This window comes from Podarcis filfolensis (assembly GCF_964270895.1).
Source record: "Podarcis filfolensis genome assembly, chromosome: 8".
NCBI lineage: Eukaryota > Metazoa > Chordata > Lepidosauria > Squamata > Lacertidae > Podarcis > Podarcis filfolensis.
The window spans coordinates 12,201,902-12,225,214 of record NC_139611.1 but is presented as its reverse complement, the minus strand read 5'-3'; the positions used below and the strand labels follow the sequence as shown (position 1 = coordinate 12,225,214).

Below are 23,313 nucleotides of genomic sequence, written 5' to 3'. Positions count from 1 at the left end.
GGTTTTTTTTTTAAAACAACAACACGCTTTTTAATCTTTTGATTTCAAACCATGCTTTTATCATTTCAGGAGTTGTGCAAGAGCATGCGGACCAGAGACAAAAAGGAAGGCAAACCCGTCCTGCAATTTCTCAAACGTGGCAAAGCGTTTGGGCGCCGTGCTGATGAAACAGGCTGGCAGGCAACCTCACAAAGGAGGAGGCCCTGATCCATAAACACATGCAGCTCCTCCTCATTCCCCATCGAGGACCAAAAGCGGGAAGTTCGAATCGGCGAGCTCTTTTAATTAGACGTGGCTTTGTGGCATGGCGGCTTATGACGCTTCCTCCGCCAGGAGAGGTTGCAGACTTCAAATTCGGCCACGCGGGAGAGGTCCAGCAGTTCGTCGGTCCTGCTCCCTCCTGACACTCTGGAGGCAGAGATCTGGAAGCCAGATTTTTTCATTTGTAAGGCTTAAAAAAAGAAGGGGTGCAGCAAACCCGTATAGGCCTGCACTATCTTAAGAATCTTTGGTGGGTCTGCTGCCGAGTTGCGGTCTTCGAGGCTCCTAAAGTCAAGACTCTAGTCCTCATTATTCCGAACGATCTAAACAGAAATATATAGAATATATATACCGAGTCAGACATTAGGGCCCATCCAGCTCAGGATTGCCTGCACTGACTGGCAGATACGCTCTCCAGGGTTTCAGACAGGAAATCTCTCCCAAACCTACCTGGACCTGAATCTGGGATGTTCCGCATGCCCAGCAGGTGTTCTGAGCTAAGGCCCTTCCCTGATCTTTCACAGAGACACAGTTTTGATTTATTAGCAAGACAAGAAATCTTAAACCAGACTGCTGGTTCTGTTCCAACCAATTGCAGGAATACAGGGAGCCAAATTTTACTGACTTTTTCGATCCAGCAAGCTCAGCAGTTTTCTTTTTCGACAAACCTCCTAAGCAGAGATTTTTTAAAATGCCAGTTGGCATTTGTACTGGATTTGAAATTGTTTTCATCTTTGCAATGGGTTATGATTGGTGTGTGTGTGTGTTTTCTCAATATGTTTTAAAATTGCGTTGGGATGCTTTATAAAGGGACCCCTGACATTAGGTCCAGTCGTGAACGACTCTGGGGTTGCTGCGCTCATCTCGCTTTATTGGCCGAGGGAGCCGGCGTACAGCTTCCAGGTCATGTGGCCAGCATGACTAAGCCGCTTCTGGCGAACCAGAGCAGCGCATGGAAACGCCGTTTACCTTCCTGCCAGAGCGGTACCTATCTATCTACTTGCACTTTGACGTGCTTTCAAACTGCTAGGTTGGCAGGAGCAGGGACCGAGCAACGGGATTCACCCCGTGGCGGGGATTCGAACCGCCGACCTTCTGATTGGTAAGCCCTAGGCTCTGTGGTTTAACCCACAGCGCCACCCGTGTCCCTGATGATGGAATAGGACATCCCTATTTTCATTGGAGGAGTGTTGGAGGGTATGTCCCACACTGGCTCTCATTATTATCCTAAAAAAAAGGTAAAGGACCCCTGACAGTTAAGTCCAGTCGCAGACAACTCTGGGGTTGTGGTGCTCATCTCGCTTTATTGGCCGAGGGAGCCGGCGTACAGCTTCTGGGTCATGTGGCCAGCATGACTAAACCGCTTCTTAGGAAGCGATTAAAAAACGAATAACATCTGTGCTGACTTGGAAATGGCTCTCTAGGGTTGTTTCCCCACCTGGAGAAGCCTGGAATTGAACCTGCGACCTTTCGAATGCAAAACAGGGGCTTTACCACCAAGTCACAACCCTTTCCAGCAGACCAAATCTTCCTACGTTTGCATATGAAGAAAAAAACCCCAGTTGTTTTGAAGCAAAAAAAACACGCAGCTTTTTGAACATGCATCCACCTTAAATACAATAGTCCCCTCCTACAGGATAATACTGCAGTTTTAAGAGTACTTTAAAAAGCCCCCAACTTTAATTACTGTATTGGCCCGAATATAAGCCTCACCTGAATATAAGCCGCACCTTTAAAATTCATGGGGGGGGGGGGAGAAAAAAAAGACGATACCCGAATATAAGCCACTCCCTTAAAATTCCGCAGGCACTCACACCCATTCCGTTTTACTTTATGTCTGTTTCAGATATTGTAAAAGCCAATTTTTGTAAGGTGGCAAATTTAAGCCACACTAACTTTTCACGGTCGAAATTTGGAAAAAAAGTGTGGCTTATATTCAGACCAATACGGTATTTTCTTTTTAATGGAATGTAATAGATAAATATAACCAACACCAGTAATAAAAGGGGCATCTAGGACCAGACAGAGCAGGATGAATTTCCCTACCAAAATAAAGAATAACAGATCAGAATTACAAGGTGCTAAGTAATACCATAGGGACGCGGGTGGCGCTGTGGGTTAAACCACAGAGCCTCAGACTTGCCGATCAGAAGGTCACCGGTTCGAATCCCCGCGACGGGGTGAGCTCCCGTTGCTCGGTCCCTGCTCCTGCCAACCTAGCAGTTTGAAAGCACGTCAAAGTGCAAGTAGATAAATAGGTACCACGCCGGCGGGAAGGTAAACGGCGTTTCCATGCGCTGCTCTGGTTCGACAGAAGCGGCTTAGTCATGCTGGCCACATGACCCGGAAGCTGTACTCGCAATAAAGCGAGATGAGCGCTGCAACCCCAGAGTCTGTCACGACTGGACCTAATCGTCAGGGGTCCCTTTACCTTTACCTAAGTAATACCACTGGGCTCCCATTGTCTCTGTAGCTTATTGCTCTGGTAAATTATATAGACATAGAGTAAGCTGTCCTGACAGGCTTAGTTAGCTATGTCCACTTCCCCTCACCTTGTGAGGAACTAGGCAATAAAGCCTATTGTTCCTCCCCAGTCTACCTGAGAAGCTCAGTCTGTGAAGGGACTTGAGCTGCCACCTTTGCCAATAATCTAGAAAACTTTGCCACTTTGTTACTAAGCCAAGTTTTACTGCCTATGCAACTTTCTGAAGCAGATGAATCTGACCTTCAGATAGTTTGGAAGTACAGTGGTACCTCGGGTTACATACGCTTTAGGTTACACACTCCACTAACCCAGAAATAGTACCTCAGGTTAAGAACTTTGCTTCAGGATGAGAACAGAAATTGCGCTCTGGTGGCGCGGCAGCAGCAGGGGGCCCCATTAGCTAAAGTGGTGCTTCAGGTTAAGAACACTTTCAGGTTAAGAATGGACCTCTGGAACGAATTAAGTACTTAACCTGAGGTACCACTGTAAACCATTTTTTAAACTCACTAACATGTGGTCTTTTCCTATGCTGGGGAACAGGGAACCTTTGGAAAGAAACTTTTTACGGGGACATTTTAAAGGTCTAACAGCTTTAGTTTGTAACTTTAAATCTCTGCTATGGTTCTCTCACCAAAAAGTACTCGCCCCAAACTTGGGTCTTTCCATCCAGGAATTCTCCTTTCTCTACAAAATTTTTCTGAACCAAGGTTTTCATTCAGACAAGCTGGCACGTAGAACGTCGATGTAAGTTTTAGCCAGTTTCTTGTTTATTTCCGATTTTATTTCTTGGATTGCTTTTAAAGAGCTGCTTTCACCAATAATATTATTATTTTTCTATTCTCCATGTAAACCGCTTTGAGGTTTCGTTTTGCTTTTAACAACCAAGTGGTATGTAAATCTTATGAAATAGAATGAATAATCAAGAATCACAGTCATTGCAACTCAATGGAAAACAGCCCCAAAACTTATGCAGGATACATGGTACCCTCATTATGGAATACAGCTATAATGGAGAAAATTATGCATAATTTTGAGATTTTGACAAGGACTGGGACCTCCATACACAAGCCTGGCAATTCTGGAACTAGATAAACTGACAGCAGTGATAGCCTCTTACTGGAACCCTGTAATTTTAACTCAGACGCAACTCTGCTCATTTTACGCGCCTCTTTTTACAGTTTTGTTCTTCACCTTTTAATTTTCTAAGCGTTCTGTCTGTTTTATGCACATTACAAAATTAAATTTAAAAACCCGTTCAAGAAAAATATCAAGAATCAGGACGGGAAAAAGCTGGAACTCAGAACCAAGAAACTGAACTCGAAAATCCCGCAGTCCGTGTTTGTGGTAACACAGACTGAATTCTGCTGTAAGGTATGAAACCCTAAATATTTTAGCACAAAGCCATTTAGAGTCCTTACCCGATTCATACGGCCAGGCGGCACATCCCGCAGGGATGAGTGAAGGTCGAGGCTGCTGAGAGTGGGGCTGAAAGCTTGAACAGGGTTCTCCCAACCGGCCAAACAGTGCTGTGGGGGTCACAGAAGGGGAAAGTATCTCATGTCAGGTATTAACTGCAGCCCCAAAGGCTTAGGCTGTTTGAATGAATGAATGAATCTTTCTTTGCGTCAACCATCGGCCATAGCAATAAAACAACAATATGATATACAAAGAATAGAAATAAGAAGTCAATTACAGTAGTACCTCGGGTTACAGACGCTTCAGGTTACATACGCTTCAGGTTACAGACTCCGCTAACCCAGAAATAGTACCTTGGGTTAAGAACTATGCTTCAGCCTTAACCCAAGGTACTATTTCTGGGTTAGCGGAGTCTGTAACCTGAAGCGTATGTAACCTGAAGCGTCTGTAACCCGAGGTTAAGAACTATGCTTGAGGAAAATTGGCTTCCAGGTGGAAAAATCAAAATCCCAAGATCCCAAAACTAAGATACTATCAAGAATGTATAACTTGCTGTTGAAATGGAATACTCAGGATGAAACGGTAAAATCTGCTATGATAAAATGGGCACAAGATGTTGGACATAACATTATGTTTGCTGACTGGGAACAGTTGTGGACCACAGGTATCAAATTTACGGCATGTAATGCCTTAAGAGAGAATATTATGAAAATGATATACAGGTGGTACATGATACCAGTCAAGCTTGCAAAAATCTATCATTTGCCCGATAATAAATGTTGGAAATGTAAAGAAAATGAAGGTACATTCTTTCACCTTTGGTGGATGTGCCCAAGGATTAAGGCTTTCTGGGAGATGATTTATAATGAAATGAAAAAGGTATATAAATATACCTTCCTGAAGAAACCAGAGGCCTTTCTCCTGGGCATGGTCGGCCAATTGGTGTTAAAGAAGGATAGAACTTTCTTTATGTATGCTACAACGGCAGCAAGAATACTCATTGCAAAGTATTGGAAGACACAAGATCTACCCACCCTGGAAGAATGGCAGATGAAGGTGATAGACTATATGGAATTGGCGGAAATGACTGGCAGAATCCGAGACCAGGGAGAAGAGTCGGTGGAAGAAGATTGGAAGAAATTTAAAGACTATTTACAGAAACATTGTAAAATTAATGAATGTTAAAATGATGTCGGAATGAAATTAAGTGGTTTTAGTAGTAATGTTATAAAGGAGTATGTAAAAATGGATTGTTAACAGGTGAGAATGTAAAGCTATAATATATTAAGATAAAGAATTAAGATAAAAACAAAGAGGGAAAGGATTTGCTGAATTAACCATTTGAACTGGAATACAAAAAAGGGAGGTGTGAGGAGGTCAGGGAAATAAGTAAATGAAAGGCAAGACATGGAAAGATGGATTTATTTTTAATTGTTTTTATTTTTTCTGTATTTTGTATTTTCTGTTTCTTTTTTCTATTTCTTTTTTACTTTTGTAACTCTTTCTGAAATTCTAATAAATATCATTAAAAAAAAAAAGAACTATGCTTCAGGATGAGAACAGAAATCGTGCAGTGGTGGCACAGGGGCAGCAGGAGGCCCCATTAGCTAAAGTGGTGCTTCAGGTTAAGAACAGTTTCAGGTTAAGAACAGACCTCCAGAACGAATTAAGTACTTAACCCGAGGTACCACTGTATATAAAGGGACGCGGGTGGCGCTGTGGGTTAAACCACAGAGCCTAGGACTTGCTGATCAGAAGGTCGGCGGTTCAAATCCCCGTGACGGGGTGAACTCCCGTTGCTCGGTCCCTGCTCCTGCCAACCTAGCGGTTCAAAAGCACGTCAAAGTTGGCCAGACTGAACCTAATGGTCAGGGGTACCTTTTCCTTTACCACTGTATATAAAATACATTTTGGGGTTTTGAATCAATAGTCAAATAGTGGATCTTATTCTGATTGCCTCAGCTAAAAACCTTTGTTGTCACCTGCTCATCCTGATCTGCCAAGAGAAAGGACACCGTGGCAGTGGTTGGGCGACCCGGAATGGACAATAATAGAGGGGTGATAATCTCATTCCTCAAGTCTTTATAAAGAGTGCAAGCCAGAAGGGCATGTGCCACCGATTCAGTACTGCCATCGTATACCCTTGACCGAAGAACGGTACACTCCTTCTATCTGGGATGGTCGTCCTCTTCCACCGAGCGCGCAGCTTCGGGAGGGACGCACATGGAGCGGTGAGGGAGGAAGGGGACACCCGCCTAGCCAGCCAGATCAGCCGAATCAACCCTGGCGATCAATGGGGTGACAGATGTCGCAGCCAGATCGCCCTCACATCCAGGACTGCCCAGAGTGGAATTAAAAGTCTGGGAGCAAGCAATATCCCTCTGGCTGAAAATCCATTACAGTCCTAAGGGACTGTTACCTTGCTTCCTGGCCGCAGCTCCCTATCCTCCTTGGCTTATGCAAATAACTAATAAGATCAAACAAATTGGCCTAAACCCTGAAAATCTTTTTATTGAAACTCCGAACAAGGCAAAAGCAATTATCACTCAGAGACTTTACGATGTCGAATTACAACAAGAAGACGCCCTACTCCCGGAGACGTATAGATGCTTAAAAGCTTGGCCTAATTTTGCAGCTGCCCTTTACTTAACTAACATCACTAACGAAGCTTATACATGGGCTTTCTCTAGAGCCCGCTTTGAGACAATGCCCTCAGCAGTGCTGTACGGCAAATTCACGCGGGTACCAATGCATGCGCGTCTCTGCCCCTGTATGTCTAATAAGGAAGAATCTGTCACACACATCCTTCTATTTTGCGAATTTTACAGTGAAGAAAGAGTTCAACTTATTTTGCCACTTTTATCAAAATTTATACCCCTACAACATTATTTGGAATCCTCCCCCGAAATTCTACGAAAATACCTTCTGGAAGATTCCTCAAGCTCAATATCATATGAGGTGGCCAAATTTTGCACTTTAGTAATCAGGAAGCGTAAATCTCAAATCTGTTGAATGGCACACTGCGAAGTTCCCTTGTGTAATCTTTTTTTTTTCCTTTTCTTTTCTGATGTTGTTGTTGATTTCTTTCTGTTTGATCTTGTGGTGTTTAGTGTCACTGGCTTTTGCCGCAATAAAACTTGAACTTGAACTGCCATCTCCACAGGGACGTAAGTGTTTCTCGTGTGGAATCTATTCTAATCGTCCCTCAAGCACAGCCGAGGGCAATACATTCAATCTTGTAAAGCGCATTGCAGTAGTCCGAGCGGGAGATAACTAGAGCATGCACCACTCTTAACTACGTTCTTTGCTCTGCCAGGAAAAGGGAGAAGGGAGGAGACGCCAGCGATGGGCAAGCTGTCCCCCCCCCCCCAGTGCCCGGCCACACGGCAAGAACTGGGCTTCCCCAAACCAGAAACTCACCGAGGGCAACGCCAGGTTGTCTTCAGGCTCGTAGCTTTTCCTGCGGTGGATCTTGTGCTTGTAGGCAGGGAGCAAAGTGGATCTCGGGATGCTGACCCTGTGGGAAAAATAAAGATGTAGGAAGAGTGCTGCTGGATTAGGCCAAAGGGGGTCCAATGGGACCAGATGCCTCAATGGAAAACCTGCAAGCCAAACCTGGGCACAAGAACCTTCTCCCTTCCTGCGGTTTCCAGCAACTGGGATTCAGAAGCATGGCTGCCTCTGGCAGTGGAGGTCAAACATAGAAAGCATCCCAAACAGGACCAGAAGAGCCAGGAAGCTCTGTGAGAACGCACACCATCCCTGAGCAGAAAGGCCTCTGAGATTAGTTCGCCTTCAGAAGATAAAAGACTCTCCGGAAGGGTGATGTGACGCACTATTTACAGTGGTGCCTCGCAAGACGAAATTAATTCGTTCCGCATGTTTTTTCTTCTTGTGAGTTTTTCGTCTTGCGAAGCACGGTTTCCCCTAGGAATGCATTGAAAATCAATTAATGCGTTCCTATGGAGACCGCTTGCCAGGCTGGCGGTGTGGAGAAGGGCTTTTCTCCCCACCGCAAGCCTTCAGGACAGGTACGGGAACAGAGGGGAAGGCGCGCAGCGCTTCTCCTCTGTTCCCGGGGCTTGCGGTGCGAGGAGGGTTTTTCCTCCCCACCGCCAACATTCAGAACAGCATTCTGAATGTTGGCGGTGGGAAAGAAAACCCTCCTCCCACCGCAAGTCTTCAGGACAGCCATCCGAAGGCTGGCGCAGGGAGAAGGTCTCTCCGCCCCACCGCCAGCCTTCGGAGGAGGTCCGAGGACAGTGGGGAAGACGCGCTGCGCTTCCCCGCTGTCCTGGAGATTTCCCTATGGGCTTTCGTCTTGCGAAGGAAGCCCATAGGGAAATTCGTTTTGCGAAGCGCCTCCAAAACGGAAAACCCTTTTCGTCTAGCGGGTTTTTCGTCTTGCGAGGCGCTCGTCTTGCGGGGCACCACTGTACTTGGGATACGCCATTATAGGTTAGACCAAGTTGCAGAGATAAATAGTCATGGGGGAGGCGAGCTCTTAATTTGTTATTATATCTGTACTTCAAGTCCGATTTGGCAAACCTCCCCTGGAAAGACTAATGTTTGATGCAACCTGTCTGAGGTAATTAATGAGCGAACGCCTAGATTTTATTTCACCGGAACTGAGAGAAGATGGCGTCTGCCACCAGAGAAGGACTTTTGGATTGATTCGGCATAAACATCAGCGTGTGAGGATATACTGCAAATAATAGATTTACCAGCTGCAAGGAGAGTCATACAAATTTCACACAGAAGCAGATTATTGCTCACTTCAACTCGCCTGTGGAAACAACTCAGAGGCCATGAAAGAAGGAAGGATAACAACAGGAAGATTAAAAGAAGGAACTATTGGAAACTCGAGGCAGTAGAAACATAAGATGATTGGACCCCACTGAACTTAAAGCATGGGAAGCCCCAACAAAAATTTATAATTTGGCAAAATATTTGGACTATATGATATGTAGTTGTATAATTTGGAATATTTAATGTGATCTGATTGGATTGTTAAAATGGAAAATAAAAATTGTATATATATAAAAAAAGAGATTAGTTTGCCCTCAGCAAAGGTGAGGTAACTCCTTTTGGGGGAAAAACCTACAATGAAGTGAGACTCTAGAGCAGCCTTTCTCAACCTGTGGGTCCCCAGATGTTGTTGAACTACAACTCCCATCACCCCTAGCTAGCAAGGTCAGAGCTCAGGGGTGATGGGAGTTGTAGTCCAACAACATCTGGGGACCTACTGCTCTATGGAGTGAACAGGAGCAGTGAGCAGTTCAGAACTGCAGAGGGGAACCCACAATAATGTGATCGCCTGTGGCGACTGGAGAAATCGCCCTAGGCGACCAAGTGGGGGGAAATGGGCAGAGGCTGAGGAAGAGCTGTTTCTTCCACTCCCCACCCCTATTTCAGGTTCTCAAGTGACTACGAAGTGATTTGAATAAGGTACGTATTAAAAGGCTGGTCATATTTTGGACATTACAGTGGACCCTCCAGATACGAACTCAATTTGTCCCGAGCGTCCGTACAGTGGTACCTCGGGTTACAGACGCTTCAGGTTACAGACTCCGCTAACCCAGCAATAGTACCTTGGGTTAAGAACTTTGCTTCAGGATGAGAACAGAAATCGCGCAGCAGCAGCGGGAGGCCCCATTAGCTAAAGTGGTACCTCAGGTTAAGAACAGTTCAGGTTAAGAATGGACCTCCAGAACGAATTAAGTTCTTAACCTGAGGTACCACTGCATTAAAAGGCTGGTCATATTTCTGACATTACAGTGGACCCTCCGGATACGAATTCAGTTCGTCCTGAGGGTCCGTACTTACCCTGAAAAGTCCGTATCCGGAGGCGCCACTTCTGCGCACACGCACGGCAAGATAGAAGGTTTCTGCGCACGTGCAGAGCGCTTCTGCGCATGCACGCATGGCGAAACCGGGAAGTATACACTTCTGGGTTTGCCGCGTTCGTAACTCAGAATTTCGTTACCCGAAGGTAACGTAACCCGAGGTACCACTGTATTTGTAAAGCCGCCATCAGCGACGTCATCAGGATTCAATCCCTTGTCCAGGCCGGGCAAGGAAAGATCTTCATTTGAAACCCCGGAAAGTCGCCGCTGTTGGTCAGTGTAGACGTTACTGAGCTAGCTGGACCAAGGGTCTGAGCCAGCAAAAGCAAGCTTCCCTGTTAAGTCTTCACCATCGCTTACAGACTCACCTGACGAAAGCAGGCTCTACCAGAGTCTCTGGAGGCCGGTGGGCTCTGGGGGTTTTGCAGATGGGGCAGGCAGACTCCAAATCCATAGGCGCCGCGAAAAGGCGTTTATTCAACCGGTAACAGAAGACACCTGCGAAGACAGAGCCGGGTAGAGGAAGGGATATGCAGACTACGTGGGGCTACCTTTGAAGGTGACCCGGAAACTGCAATTAATCCAGAATGCGGCAGCTAGACTGGTAACTGGGAGCGGCCGCCGAGACCATATAAGACCGGTCCTGAAAGACCTACATTGGCTCCCAGTACGTTTCTGAACACAATTCAAAGTGTTGGTGCTGACCTTTAAAGCCCTAAACGGCCTCAGACCAGTATACCTGAAGGAGTGTCTCCACTCCCATCTTTCAGCCCGGACACTGAGATCCAGCGCAGAGGGCCTTCTGGCGGTTCCCTCATTGCGAGAAGTGAAGTTACAGGGAACCAGACAGAGGGCCTTCTTGGTAGTGGCGCCCGCCCTGTAGAACGACCTCCCTTCAGATGTGAAGGAAATATGCAGCTATCTTCTTTTTAAAAGACAGCTGAAGGCAGCTCTGTTTAGGGAAGTTTTTAATATTTAATGCTGTATTGTTTTTAACACTTGATTGGAAACCGCCCAGAGTAGCTGGGGAAACTCAGCCAGATGGGCGGGGTATAAATAATAAATTATTATTATTATTATTCAAGTTCCTCAACAGGGACAGTGCGGATTCTGCGGTTTCCCCACCCCAGTAAGCGTTCCAAGTTCCTAGTCCTTAGGATTGCTGAGGTTTAAAGCCAGAAGCCATGTGGCATGATGAAACCACACAGGCCAAGGAGATGCTGAGGAACCAAGCCGGATGAGGAATGGTTGAAGGATCTAGGGTATGTTTAGTGTGGAAAAGAGGAGGCTGAGAGGAGATAAAATAGCCCCCTTAAATATCTAAAGGGCCGTCACAAGCAAGCTTGTTTTCTGTTACTTCAGAGGGCTGGATCCGAACCAATGGATTAAAACTGCAATAAAAGAGATTCTGGCTAAACATTGGGAATAACTTTCTGACAGTAAGAGCTGTTTGACAGTGGAACGGAATATCTCGGAAGGTAGTAGACTCTCCTTCTTTGGAGGTTCTTAAGCAGAGGTGAGCTGTGGTTCCTACATGGCGGGGGGTTGGTATGGATGACCTTTGAGGTCATTTTCCTGCTCTACAATTCTATGATGGTTGTAGGATTGGCTAGGCTGCTGAGATGGGAAGACAGAATCTGACCGTACACTGATGGGAACCCGGGTCCATGTCCAATTCTCGATTGTGAGCAGAGGAACCCAGACCGTCTGATCTGCAGAGAGAGGAACGTTAAGAGTCGTTTTCAGTTGTTCCCTGAAAGTCAGTGGCTGAGCTGTCGTGTTGCATGTGCAAAACAACAACAACAAACCTCTGGTTACATGAAGCATATTCAATAAATAAAATAATAATAATAATAATAATAATAATAATAATAATAATAATAATAATATATTTATACCCTGCCAATCTGGCTGGGTTTCCCCAGCCACTCTGGGTGGCTTCCAACAAAACACTAAAATACAATAAAAAGCTTCCCTAAACACACAAGACATAACTGGCTGTATGTTTGAAAAAATAATATATACTATTCATTGTATTGAATTGTAGATTTCAACAGAAGTAGCTCATAACCTTCTATTTGCCAGGAGGTGATGGGACCAGTGGCCATTATCTTCGTTTCTTTGATGTTGAGCTTCAAACCATATTTTGCGCTCTCCTCTTTTAATGAGGGTGAAAGAGGAGAGCAAAAATATGGTTTGAAGCTCAATATCAAAAAAATGAAGATCATGGCCACTGGTCCCATCACCTCCTGGCAAATAGAAGGGGAAGAAATGGAGGCAGTGAGTAATTTTACTTTCTTGGGCTCCATGATCACTGCAGATGGTGATAGCAGCCACGAAATTAAAAGATGCCTGCTTCTTGGGAGAAAAGCAATGACAAACCTAGACAGCATCTTAAAAAGCAGAGACATCACCTTGCCAACAAAGGTCCGTATAGTTAAAGCCATGGTTTTCCCAGTAGTGATGTATGGAAGTGAGAGCTGGACCATAAAGAAGGCTGACCGCCGAAGAATTGAGGCTTTTGAATTCTGGTGCTGGAGGAGACTCTTGAGAGTCCCATGGACTGCAAGAAGATCAAACCTCTCCATCCTTAAGGAAATCAGCCCTGAGTGCTCACTGGAAGGACAGATCCTGAAGCTGAGGCTCCAAGACTTTGGCCACCTCATGAGAAGACAAGACTCCCAGGAAAAGACCCTGATGTTGGGAAAGATGGAGGGCACAAGGAGAAGGGGATGACGGAGGAAGAGATGGTTGGACAGTGCTCTCGAAGCTACCAACATGAGTTTGACCAAACTGTGGGAGGCAGTGGAAGACGTAAGTGCCTGGTGTGCTCTGGTCCATGGGGTCACGAAGAGTTGGACACGACTAAACAACAATAATAATGATAATATCATCATCCACGCCCCCCTTACCGCAGCTCCCGGTCGTAGATGCAAGCCTCCCGGTTCACCTTCCGGAATTCCTGCAGCTCCGAGAAGTACTGATCAGGTTTCTCAGAGAGGGAGGAGTCCATGTCGAGGAGCCCTGGAGGAGGGAAGAGGAAAAGCCAAGACCCACCAGGTCAGATTCAAGGCACAAATGTCGCCGTTTTAGGCTTCTCTCATTTGGTCCTCGGACCTCTCTGCAGGCCACACCCCTCTCTGGTCCTACTCCATATACACCCCATATATTTTCACATGGCTGGAATATGTCCGTGAACTCTCGTTTGCCCGGACAGAGAGGAGTGTGTGCGTGTTTAGAAACTGGCCTACCATCCAAAGTAAAATTTACATGTGTTGCTCTGGCCACTTTTCCTTCTGGCTCTGCCCACCACAGGCATGCGGACTCCAGAAAGTTGCCTGGAAGGGCATGTAGCTCCTGGACTGGAAAAAAACACCCTTTCCCAGCCCTCATAGATATAAAAAGATAAATCTCTCTCTCTCTCCCTTTCTCCTGCCTTCCACAGAAATGATCTTCAAGGCACCCACAGCAATTTCATACAATAATACAGTGGTACCTCTGTGGGTTAAACCACAGAGCCTAGGACTTGCCAATCAGAAGGTTGGCGGTTCGAATCCCCACAACGGGGTGAGCTCCTATTGCTCGGTCAACCTAGCAGTTCGAAAGCATGTCAAAGTGCAAGTAGATAAATAGGTACCGCTCCAGCGGGAAGGTAAACGGTGTTTCCTTGTGCTGCTCTGGTTCGCCAGAAGCGGTTTAGTCCTGCTGGCCCCATGACCCGGAAACTGTATGCTGGCTCCCTCGGCCAATAAAGCGAGATGAGCGCTGAAACCCCAGAGTCAGTCACGACTGGACCTAATGGTCAGGGGTCCCTTTACCTTTACTTAGGTTAGACATGCACAGGAATTTCAATGGGTCTGCCCTGGGTAGGGCAGGCATTGGATAATACCCTTTCCCACAGATAATTGTCATGGGAAAGCCAAGAAGGGCTAGGGTGTGTGCGCACGTGAGAATATGGGGTGATACCTCCCAGTTCTGCCCCTGGTGAATATGTGGCCCCTTGCCCCACCCCCAATGAACTGCTTGCAGCCCTCTGGTTATGTACTTAATTCGTTCTGGAGGTCCGTTCTTAACCTGAAACTGTTCTTAACCTGAAGCACCACTTTAGCTAATGGGGTCTCCCGCTGCTGCACCGCTGCAACCGCACAATTTCTGTTCTCATCCTGAAGCAAATTTCTTAACCCGAGGTACTATTTCTGGGTTAGCGGAGTCTGTAACCTGAAGTGTATGTAACCCAAGGTACCACTGTACGTGGGTATAAACAAAATAATATCCTGAAAATTGCAGGTAGACTGCCTCTGACCTGGCGGGCTCCATTTAGTTCTCACAAGCCGCCGTCTCGAATTCTGGAAACCACCCCAGGGCTACTCTTTTTCTTTTTTCAAAAACCCAGTTAGGATGAATCAGGCTAGCTGCGCAATCTTTCATTTTATTTATTTTGCTTGGCTCCAAAATAGATTGAGCTGCCATACCTGCGATCCAATCGTACCCCAGGAAAGGGCGAACCGACCAGTCATCTGCTGGAATGGTGTATTCCTCAGGGTCAGACATGAACGTCACGTGCCCAGATTCCTTCTGCAACAGGGTTAAAAATGCAGGGAAACGGTTCTTTTACTGAGCTGACTCAATGCGTTTTGCCATCGCAACTGCCACATGCACAATCCTTTCATTTGCCCACGTTTGGATAATAATAATAATAAAAAAATTATTTATACCCCACCTTCCCCAGCCAAGACAGGCTCAGGGTGGCTAACACCCGATATAAAAACAAATTGATTGAAATACAACTTAAAAACAAGATTAAAATACAACATTTCAATGGAAACTCAAATCAAAAACTTTTGGGGGGATGAAAACGTCAAATCTTCACCAAGGCTAACTATCCGGACTGGTCCTACGTGGGCCAGAAAAATGCCAGGGAAGTCCCCAAATAGGAGTTCCATCACAGAAGGAGAAAGGAAAAGGGAAGAGGGAGAGGGGGAGGGGATCAAGTTGATTCCAAGCCAAAGGCTAGGCGGAACAACTCTGTCTTACAGGCCCTGCAGAAAGAAATCAGATCCTGCAGGGCCCCGGTCCATAGCTTTCAACTTTCAGATTTAAAAATAAGGTATCAGCAGCCTCACCTGTCCAGGGGACAGTTTACAGGATATCTAACAATCTGGGATAGCAGCGGGAAGCAGCGGGAAACGGCACCGGAATAAGGGAATTTCCCCCCAAAAAGGGAAGGTTGACAGCTATGCCCTGGTCTCATGAGACAGAGCGTTCCACCAGGCCAGAGCCAGTGTTGAAAAGGCCCTGGCTCTGGTTGAGGCTAATCTGACTTCCTTAGGGCCCGGGACCTCGAGGGTGTTGCTATTTATGGACCTTAAGGTCCTCCGTGGGGCATACCGGGAGAGGTGGTCCCGTAGGTACGCTACCATGCAGTTAATAAAATATATACAGCAAACAAATCAAGTTTCCCAGTAACACAAAATGTTATCTTAAGTTCCGGCTATTAGCCTATCAAGCCTGGTCCTGTCTGCACTGAGCAGCAGTGGCTTTCAAGGGTTAAAGGCAGCAGACAATTCCCAGCCATTAGGGATTGAACCCGGGATATGTAGCATGCCAAACAGTTGCAGTGCAATTGAGACACCTGGGAAGGTGCCTTGCACTGAGTTAGACCATTTCTCTTCCATTTGTATACGCTACTGTTCAATATTTGGTTTCCACATATGGTAGGACTACAACTCCCATCATCCCCTGCTGGCAAAGATGACTGTGGATGATGGGACTTGTAGTCCAACGACATCGAGGAACACAAGGTTGAAGAATCCTGGCCTACACTGGCTGGCAGAGGCTCTCCAGAGCCACAGACAGGGTGTCCCTCCCAGCCCAACGTGGAGATGGACCCTGGGACATTCTGCATGCAGAGCAGCTGCTCTTCCACTGAGCAATAATCTGAGCAATAATCTGCGTCCTTTTCCTCCAATGTTCTTTCACCTTCTCGCACTCCCACCAAACATGGACAAAAGTACCTGAGCCAACTATTTGATGAGAAGGGGAAAAGGTTGTTATCTTGGAATGTAAGAGATATTGGATTTTGGAGATGCGCCAAGACTTTGGCAGAGCGCCATCTTTAGCTGTACGGACAAAGAAATGGAAATCGGAAACCTGCTAGAGCTCTGGTGGGTTTTCAGTTAACTTTTTCCCCAGGCTGAAGCATTTATCTGTATATGATAATCATAACTGGGACGTGGGGGGCGCTGTGGGTTAAACCACAGAGCCTAGGACTTGCCGATCAGAAGGTCGGTGGTTCGAATCCCTGCAACGGAGTGAGCTCCAGTTGCTCAGTCCCTGCTCCTGCCAACCTAGCAGTTCGAAAGCACGTCAAAATGCAAGTAGATAAATAGGTTCCGCTCCGGTGGGAAGGTAAACGGCATTTCCGTGCACTGCTCTGGTTTGCCAGAAGCGGCTTAGTCCCGGAAGCTGTACACTGGCTCTCTTGGCCAATAAAGCGAGATGAGCGCCGCAACCCCAGAGTCGGCCACAACTGGACCTAATGGTCAGGGGTCCCTTTACCTTTAAGAATCATAACTGAGAGGAGAGAGAATGACCGGACCAACACAGAACTTTTTGGGAAGAAAAAATATGGAGAAATAATTATCACACACAGGATGAAGGGATATAGGTCTTCACTTGTGGATTAATAAATTACTAAATATGTTAATTCAAATGGAAGTCACAGAAATTGCAGCTGTGGAACAAGGGACTATATTTAAGACTGGAATACAACTGGAACAAATAAGACTTTGGAAGCGGAGGGAAAAAGAATTCCCGAACCTGTAATCCAGCAAGTGGGAGGTCACCCAAATTATATAACTGGATACAGTGGTACCTCGGGTTAAGAACTTAATTTGTTCCGGAGGTCCCTTCTTAACATGAAACTCTTCTTAACCTGAAGCACCACTTTAGCTAATGGGGCCTCCCGCTGCTGCCGCGCCGCCGGAGCACGATTTCTGTTCTCATCCTGAAGCAAAGTTCTTAAGCTGATATACTATTTCTGGGTTAGCGGAGTCTGTAACCTGAAGCATCTGTACCCCGAGGTACTACTGTATTTGATTAATTGTTATTTGATTTGGTATTATGATTAGATATGCATATAATGAGGTCTGTAATTGAAAACTAATAAAAATTATTGGGGAAAAGAAAAAAAAAAGTACCTTCCCTCCGGCAACAACCTTCCTTGCTAATCTTCCAGGGTTCAAACCCCAGCACTGCAGCGATGCCATAACCGCCGGCTGCCAACTCTTTAAGTAAAGACTTGCAACACACCCACCTTCGCTTTCTCCTTAGATTCCTTGGCTTGGGGTGTGAGCAGGATTGGTTTCGGGGCTGGTGACATCCGCACAGAAACTGTTGCCCTGCCTCTCCCCTCTTTGGCTCGCCCTGGGCCCGCCTCCTCTCGGGCCTGTGGCCTGTCTGTCTCCAGCAAGCCGTGTAAACATGGAGGACGCCTTTTTGCCTCCATGTGCCCCGCGGTTACTCTGGGCTTCCTCGGTCCTTTTGGGCGTCCGCCACTGGCGGTTTTGCGAGTCGATCCGGCGGATGCTGCGGCCGATGGAACGTGGATCACCTCAGTCTGGCGGGTAATGGGACACAAGTGCCCTGGGTGGCGGTCCTCTTGCTCGTCCTGGGGCACGGCGGGTTTCAAGGGGGAGGCGAAGTTGCGCCGTGCCAGCTGGGGACTCACTTCCACGGACACAATCACTGCAGAATCGGCTGCGTCTTTGGGAAAACGATCCCTGTTCTCTCTCTGGGAATATAATAATAATAATAATAATAATAATAATAATAATAATAATAATAATAATAATTTAGTACCCCACCCATCTGGCTAGGTTTCCCCAGCCACTCAGGGCAGCTTCCCACAAAAAATTAAAATACAGTAACCTATCAAACATTAAAAGTTTCCCTAAACAGGGCTGGCTTCGGATGTCTTCTAAAAGTTTGGTAGTTGTTCTTCTCTTTGACATCTGGTGGGAGGGCGTTCCACAGGGCAGGTGCCACCACCGAGAAGGCCCTCTGCCTGGTTCCCTGTAACTTGGCTTCTCGCAGGGAGGGAACCGCCAGAAGGCCCTCGGCGCTGGACCTCAGTGTCCAGGCAGAACGATGGAGGTGGAGATGCTCCTTCAGGTATACTGGACCGAGGCCGTTTAGGGCTTTAAAGGTCAGCACCAACACTCTAAATTGTGCTCGGAAACGTACGTACTGGGAGGCAGTGTAGGTCTTTCAGGTCCCGGCGGCCGCTCCCAGTCACCAGTCTAGCTGCTGGATTCTGGATTAGTTGTAGTTTCCGGGTCCCCTTCAAAGGTAGCCCCACATAGAGCGCATTGCAATAGTCTGAGCGAGAGATAACCAGAGCATGCCCCACTCTGGCGAGACAGTCCGCAGGCAGGTAGGGTCTCAGCCTGCGTACCAGATGGAGCTGGTGGACAGCTGCCTTGGATACAGAATTGGCCTGCACCTCCATGGACAGCTGTGAGTCCAGAATGACTCCCAGGCTGCGTACCTGGTCCTTCAGGGGCAGTTACCCCATTCAGGACCAGGGAGTCCCCCACACCCACCCGCCTCCTGTCCCCTAAAAACAGTAATTCTGGCTTGACAGGATTCAACCTCAATCTGTTAGCAGCCATCCATCCTCCAACCGCCTCCAGGCACTCACACAGGACCTTCACCGCCTTCACTGGTTCCGATTTGAAAGAGAGGTAGAGCTGGGTATCATCCGCATACTGATGAACACCCAGCCCAAACCCCCTGATGATCTCTCCCAGAGGTTGCATGTAGATGTTGAAAAGCAAGGGGGAGAGGACGGAATACAGGCATAGTTGGTACCAATGCCATGCGCGCGCACACAGACAACATTATATAAGAGCCTAGGAAGAGCACTTCTGGATCAGGCCAGGGGCCCATCTGCTGCAGCAACCTGCTCTCACAGATATCCCACACGCAAGAATCAAGGGCAAAGGTTTCTCCCCTCTCGCAGTTTCCAGCTCACGGGAGCAAACTGGTATAGGCTAAATTTAAGCAGCCGTTTTGCACCCTGAACGGCAGCCAATTTTCACCTCTGCATCTCTTTCCTTAGGACACTCCTGTCACATTTCTGGCCCTGAACAACTTTGGCGCAGGATACTTTAAGGACTGCTTTATGCCACGTATGGCCCCAGTTGAATGAGTAAGATCGACTGGGGGAATCACTATTAGTGGTCTCTAGGGATGGGGCATGGGACGTGGGTGGCGCTGTGGGTTAAACCACAGAGCCTAGGACTTGCCGATCAGAAGGTCGGCGGTTCGAATCCCCGCGACGGGGTGAGCTGCCGTTGCTCGGTCCCAGCTCTTGCCAACCTAGCAGTTCAAAAGCACATCAAAGTGCAAGTAGATAAATAGGTACCGCTCCGGTGGGAAGATAAATGGTGTTTCCGTGCGCTGCTCTGGTTTGCCAGAAGCGGCTTAGTCCTGCTGCCCACATGACCCGGAAACTGTACGCCGGCTCCCTCGACCAGTAAAGCGAGATGAGTGCCGCAACCCCAGAGTCGGCCACGACTGGACCTAATGGTCAGGGGTCCCTTTACCTTTAGGGATGGGGCAGAAATCTGATTCCTCCATAAGAGCTTAGCAATAACAACAACAACAATAATTTATTATTATACCCCACCCATTTGGCCGGGCCTCCCCAGCCACTCTAGGTGACTCCCAACAGAATATTAAAAACAGAATAAAACATTAAAAACTTCCCTAAACAGGGCTGCCTTCAGGTGTCTTCTAAAAGTCAGGTAGTTGTTTATTTCCTTGACATCTGATGGGAGGGTGTTCCACAGGGCGGGTGCCACCACCAAGAAGGCCCTCTGCCTGGTTCCCTGTAATCTCACTTTTCACAGGGAGGGAACCGCCAGAAGGCCCTTGAAGCTGGACGATGGGGGTGGAGATGCTCCTTCAGGTATACTGGGCCGAGGCCGTTTAGGGCTTTAAAGGCCTGCACCAACTATCGTGGCTGGTGGTAGCGATCAATAACTTTCCCTTCCACAAATTTGTCTAATCCTCTTTTAAAGACATCCACATTGGTGGCAATCACTGCCTCCTATGGGATTATCTGTCCTGAATCTTCCAACGCTCTGATCTATTCATTCATTCATTCATTGAATTTATATAATACTCTTCATCCGCGGACATTCATGGGATGTCCACAAGTTCTCGTGTTATGGGCCTCCAAACTCTCCAGATCCCAGCAGCCAGCTCTCAGCCCTACCCTTGGGGAGCTGTGATCCAGCAATGTTTGGAGGGATTGAGGAGCACCTACATGCAAACACGAAACACAATCCAGCAGTCTCCCTACACACCTCGCCTTTGCTGTCCGAGACCCGCCCGCCTTGAGGAGTTGCTCTTTGCGATGGTGGCAACAGCTTGACTCGAACCCGCTCCCTGAACTCCTCTTGGTTGGTCCTCAGCCTCCGCAGGAGGTCCTGGTTCAAGTTTCGCAGCCTCTCCAGGTCCATCTTCTCACCTCCTTGCTTTAAGAAGAGAACAATATTGCAGAGGGTTGGGACTAGATCATGGGTAGGCAAACTAAGGCCCGGGGGCCGGATCCAGCCCAATCGCCTTCTCAATCCGGCCCGTGGACAGTCCGGGAATCAGCATGTTTTTACATGAGTAGAACGTGTCCTTTATTTAAAATGCACCTCTGGGTTATTTGTGGGGCATAGGAATTCGTTCATTTCCCCCCCAAAAAAATATAGTCTGGCCCCCCACAAGGTCTGAGGGACGGTGGACTGGCCCTCTGCTGAAAACGTTTGCTGACCGCTGGACTAGATGGCACTCTGGGTTTCTGCCAACGCTACGGTCTTCTGATTCTATGAAAACATGGAGGATTGAGAGCAAAGAAAGGAGATCGTTAGTTACGAAGTGCATCCGAACCCAGGTCACACTCACAACCATGGATTTAAAGCACCACTTGTTATTTATTTGTTTGTTTCATAAAATGTAAAGGTAAAGGTAAAGGGACCATTAGGTCCAGTCGTGGCCGACTCTGGGGTTGCGGCGCTCATCTCGCTTTATTGGCCGAGGGAGCCGGCGTACAGCTTCCGGGTCATGTGGCCAGCATGACTAAGCCACTTCTGGCGAACTAGAGCAGCACATGGAAACGCCGTTTACCTTCCCGCCGGAGCAGTACCTATTTATCTACTTGTACTTTGACGTGCTTTCGAACTGCTAGGTTGGCAGGAGCAGGGACCGAGCAACGGGAGCTCACCGTGTCACGGGGATTCGAACTGCGACCTTCTGATCGGCAAGTCCTAGGCTCTGTGGTTTAACCCACTGCTTTATTGTAAGGCGGTGGGGAATCAAATGGTTTTCAAACTATTAAGGGAATAAAAGAGCCTACACAATAATTCTAAAAAAGAAACTTCAACTGGACTATTTATTTATTTCCACTGCATTTATTTATTCTCTGCAGTTACTCCGCAGTCCACAGAGTAAGACGAGGCACAAAGAGTAAGAAACAAGAAATAGTGGCCATGTAGAAAACTGAACACAAAAATATTGCGCGCATTACAAAAATTCTCATTTTTTTTGTATTTTTTGTGGCTTTTATAAGGCTAATTACTTTTTTATAATCTTTATTAGTTTTCCATTACAATAATCCAATAATAGCCTCATTATAACAATGCCAAATTATTATATGATTACTAATACCAATCATTCAGATGCAAAATTATATAATTTAGGTGGCTCCCCCACATGCTCCCCTACATAGAATTGATGGTTTGATGATTTACTTTATTTCTGCGTTCCAAAATCTTATTAATTTCAATTATTAACCATTACTTCTCAATATAGTTTTATTTACTTCTTCCAAGCCCCCACAGGAAAAAAAAACACATATCTAGCCCTGTATATCTCCCCTTATTTCTTCCCAACCCCACTAAACTGGGTAACCTCCGCAGACTGCGCTGTGCAGACTTAACATATAGAATAAGAGAACAAGAAGAACATACGTTTAGAGAAGATTGGAAACCGTTTATTGAATATATGGGGGGGGGGGAACTGTGTACACTTGAAAATGCTGGCAGCATTAAGATAAATTCAGCAATGTATTTAGATAGATGGAATAATGGAATACTGAATGGTTTAGTTTTTGTAAAATATGCAGTTATTTATGATATGCAAAATGAACCATGGAAAGAGAAAAACGGAAGTCATTGATATTTTAAGGATGTTTAAGCGAGTATTTTAAAGTGTAAAACAGAAAATTTAATTAAAATATTTTTTTTAAAAAAATAAACTGGATAACACACCCCACCTCGCCCCATGAACTCCCCACCCGCGTCTTAAAGCGCCATCGACTCCCCCCCCCTCTATTTCCAACCGCCCACCCGCAGATCAAAAGGACGCGCCCCTTCACTCACCCATTCAACTCTCCCGTCGGTTTCCTACTATGTAGCAAAAGCCAAGCTTCCGAACGCCTCCTGATTGGCCGGCTCCGCCTTCCCAACCCAGCATGCATTGCACCAACCGCCTGTTACTTTCACTCTTAAAGGGGCCGCTCCCATTCATTTCTTCCCGCCTCCAATGCCGGTACTACTTTGCGCCTCAATATTTGTGTAAGAAATTAAATCATGCCATGTATAAAAGAAATGGCCATTTGAGCCCTGCCCTTTAGAGGCTTTTTATCGAGACGCTCAATAGGTTAACCCTCTTATCGAGATATATTTTAGATCAACCCTTCAATCCAAAATTATCTGAATATATGTCAATATATGGAACAACTGATTGGTTCAAAATTGGGAAAGGAGTACGACAAGGCTGTATATTGTCTCCCTGCTTATTTAACTTATATGCAGAAGTCATCATGCAAAAGGCTGGGCTGGATGGATATCAAGCCGGAATTAAGATTGCCGGAAGAAATATCAAAAAGCTCAGATATGCAGATGACACAACCTTGATGGCAGAAAGTGAGGAGGAATTAAAGAACCTTTTAATGAGGGTGAAAGAGGAGAGCGCAAAGTATGGTCTGAAGCTCAACATAAAAAAAACAACTAAGATCATGGCCACTGGTCCCATCACCTCCTGGCAAATAGAAGGGGAAGAAATGGAGGTAGTGAGAGATTTTACTTTCTTGGGCTCCATGATCACTGCAGATGGTGACAGCAGCCACGAAATTAAAAGACGCCTGCTTCTTGGGAGAAAAGCAATGACAAACCTAGACAGCATCTTAAAAAGCAGAGACATCATCTTGCCAACAAAGGTCCGTATAGTTAAAGCTATGGTTTTCCT

At 46.6% G+C, this 23,313-nt stretch overlaps 1 protein-coding gene across 2 annotated transcripts; it reads right to left on the bottom strand.

The window, feature by feature from the left end:
* Positions 1-36: 36 nt before the first annotated feature.
* On the bottom strand, positions 37-22,645 carry MIIP (migration and invasion inhibitory protein). 2 transcript variants are annotated; one of them, XM_083628792.1, is made up of 10 exons: positions 22,446-22,645; positions 20,382-20,552; positions 17,324-17,800; positions 14,481-14,583; positions 12,921-13,032; positions 11,656-11,720; positions 10,377-10,506; positions 7,583-7,679; positions 4,165-4,272; positions 37-422 (listed from the first exon to the last, which is right to left on the bottom strand). In XM_083628792.1, the coding sequence occupies exons 2-10, from the start codon at positions 20,535-20,537 to the stop codon at positions 282-284; spliced, it is 1,389 nt and encodes a 462-aa protein (XP_083484918.1). In that variant the 5' UTR covers positions 20,538-20,552; positions 22,446-22,645; the 3' UTR covers positions 37-281. The 2 variants fall into 2 exon arrangements, with proteins under 2 accessions (XP_083484918.1, XP_083484919.1); XM_083628793.1 differs by having other exon boundaries at positions 37-584; positions 22,446-22,642.
* Positions 22,646-23,313: the final 668 nt, after the last annotated feature.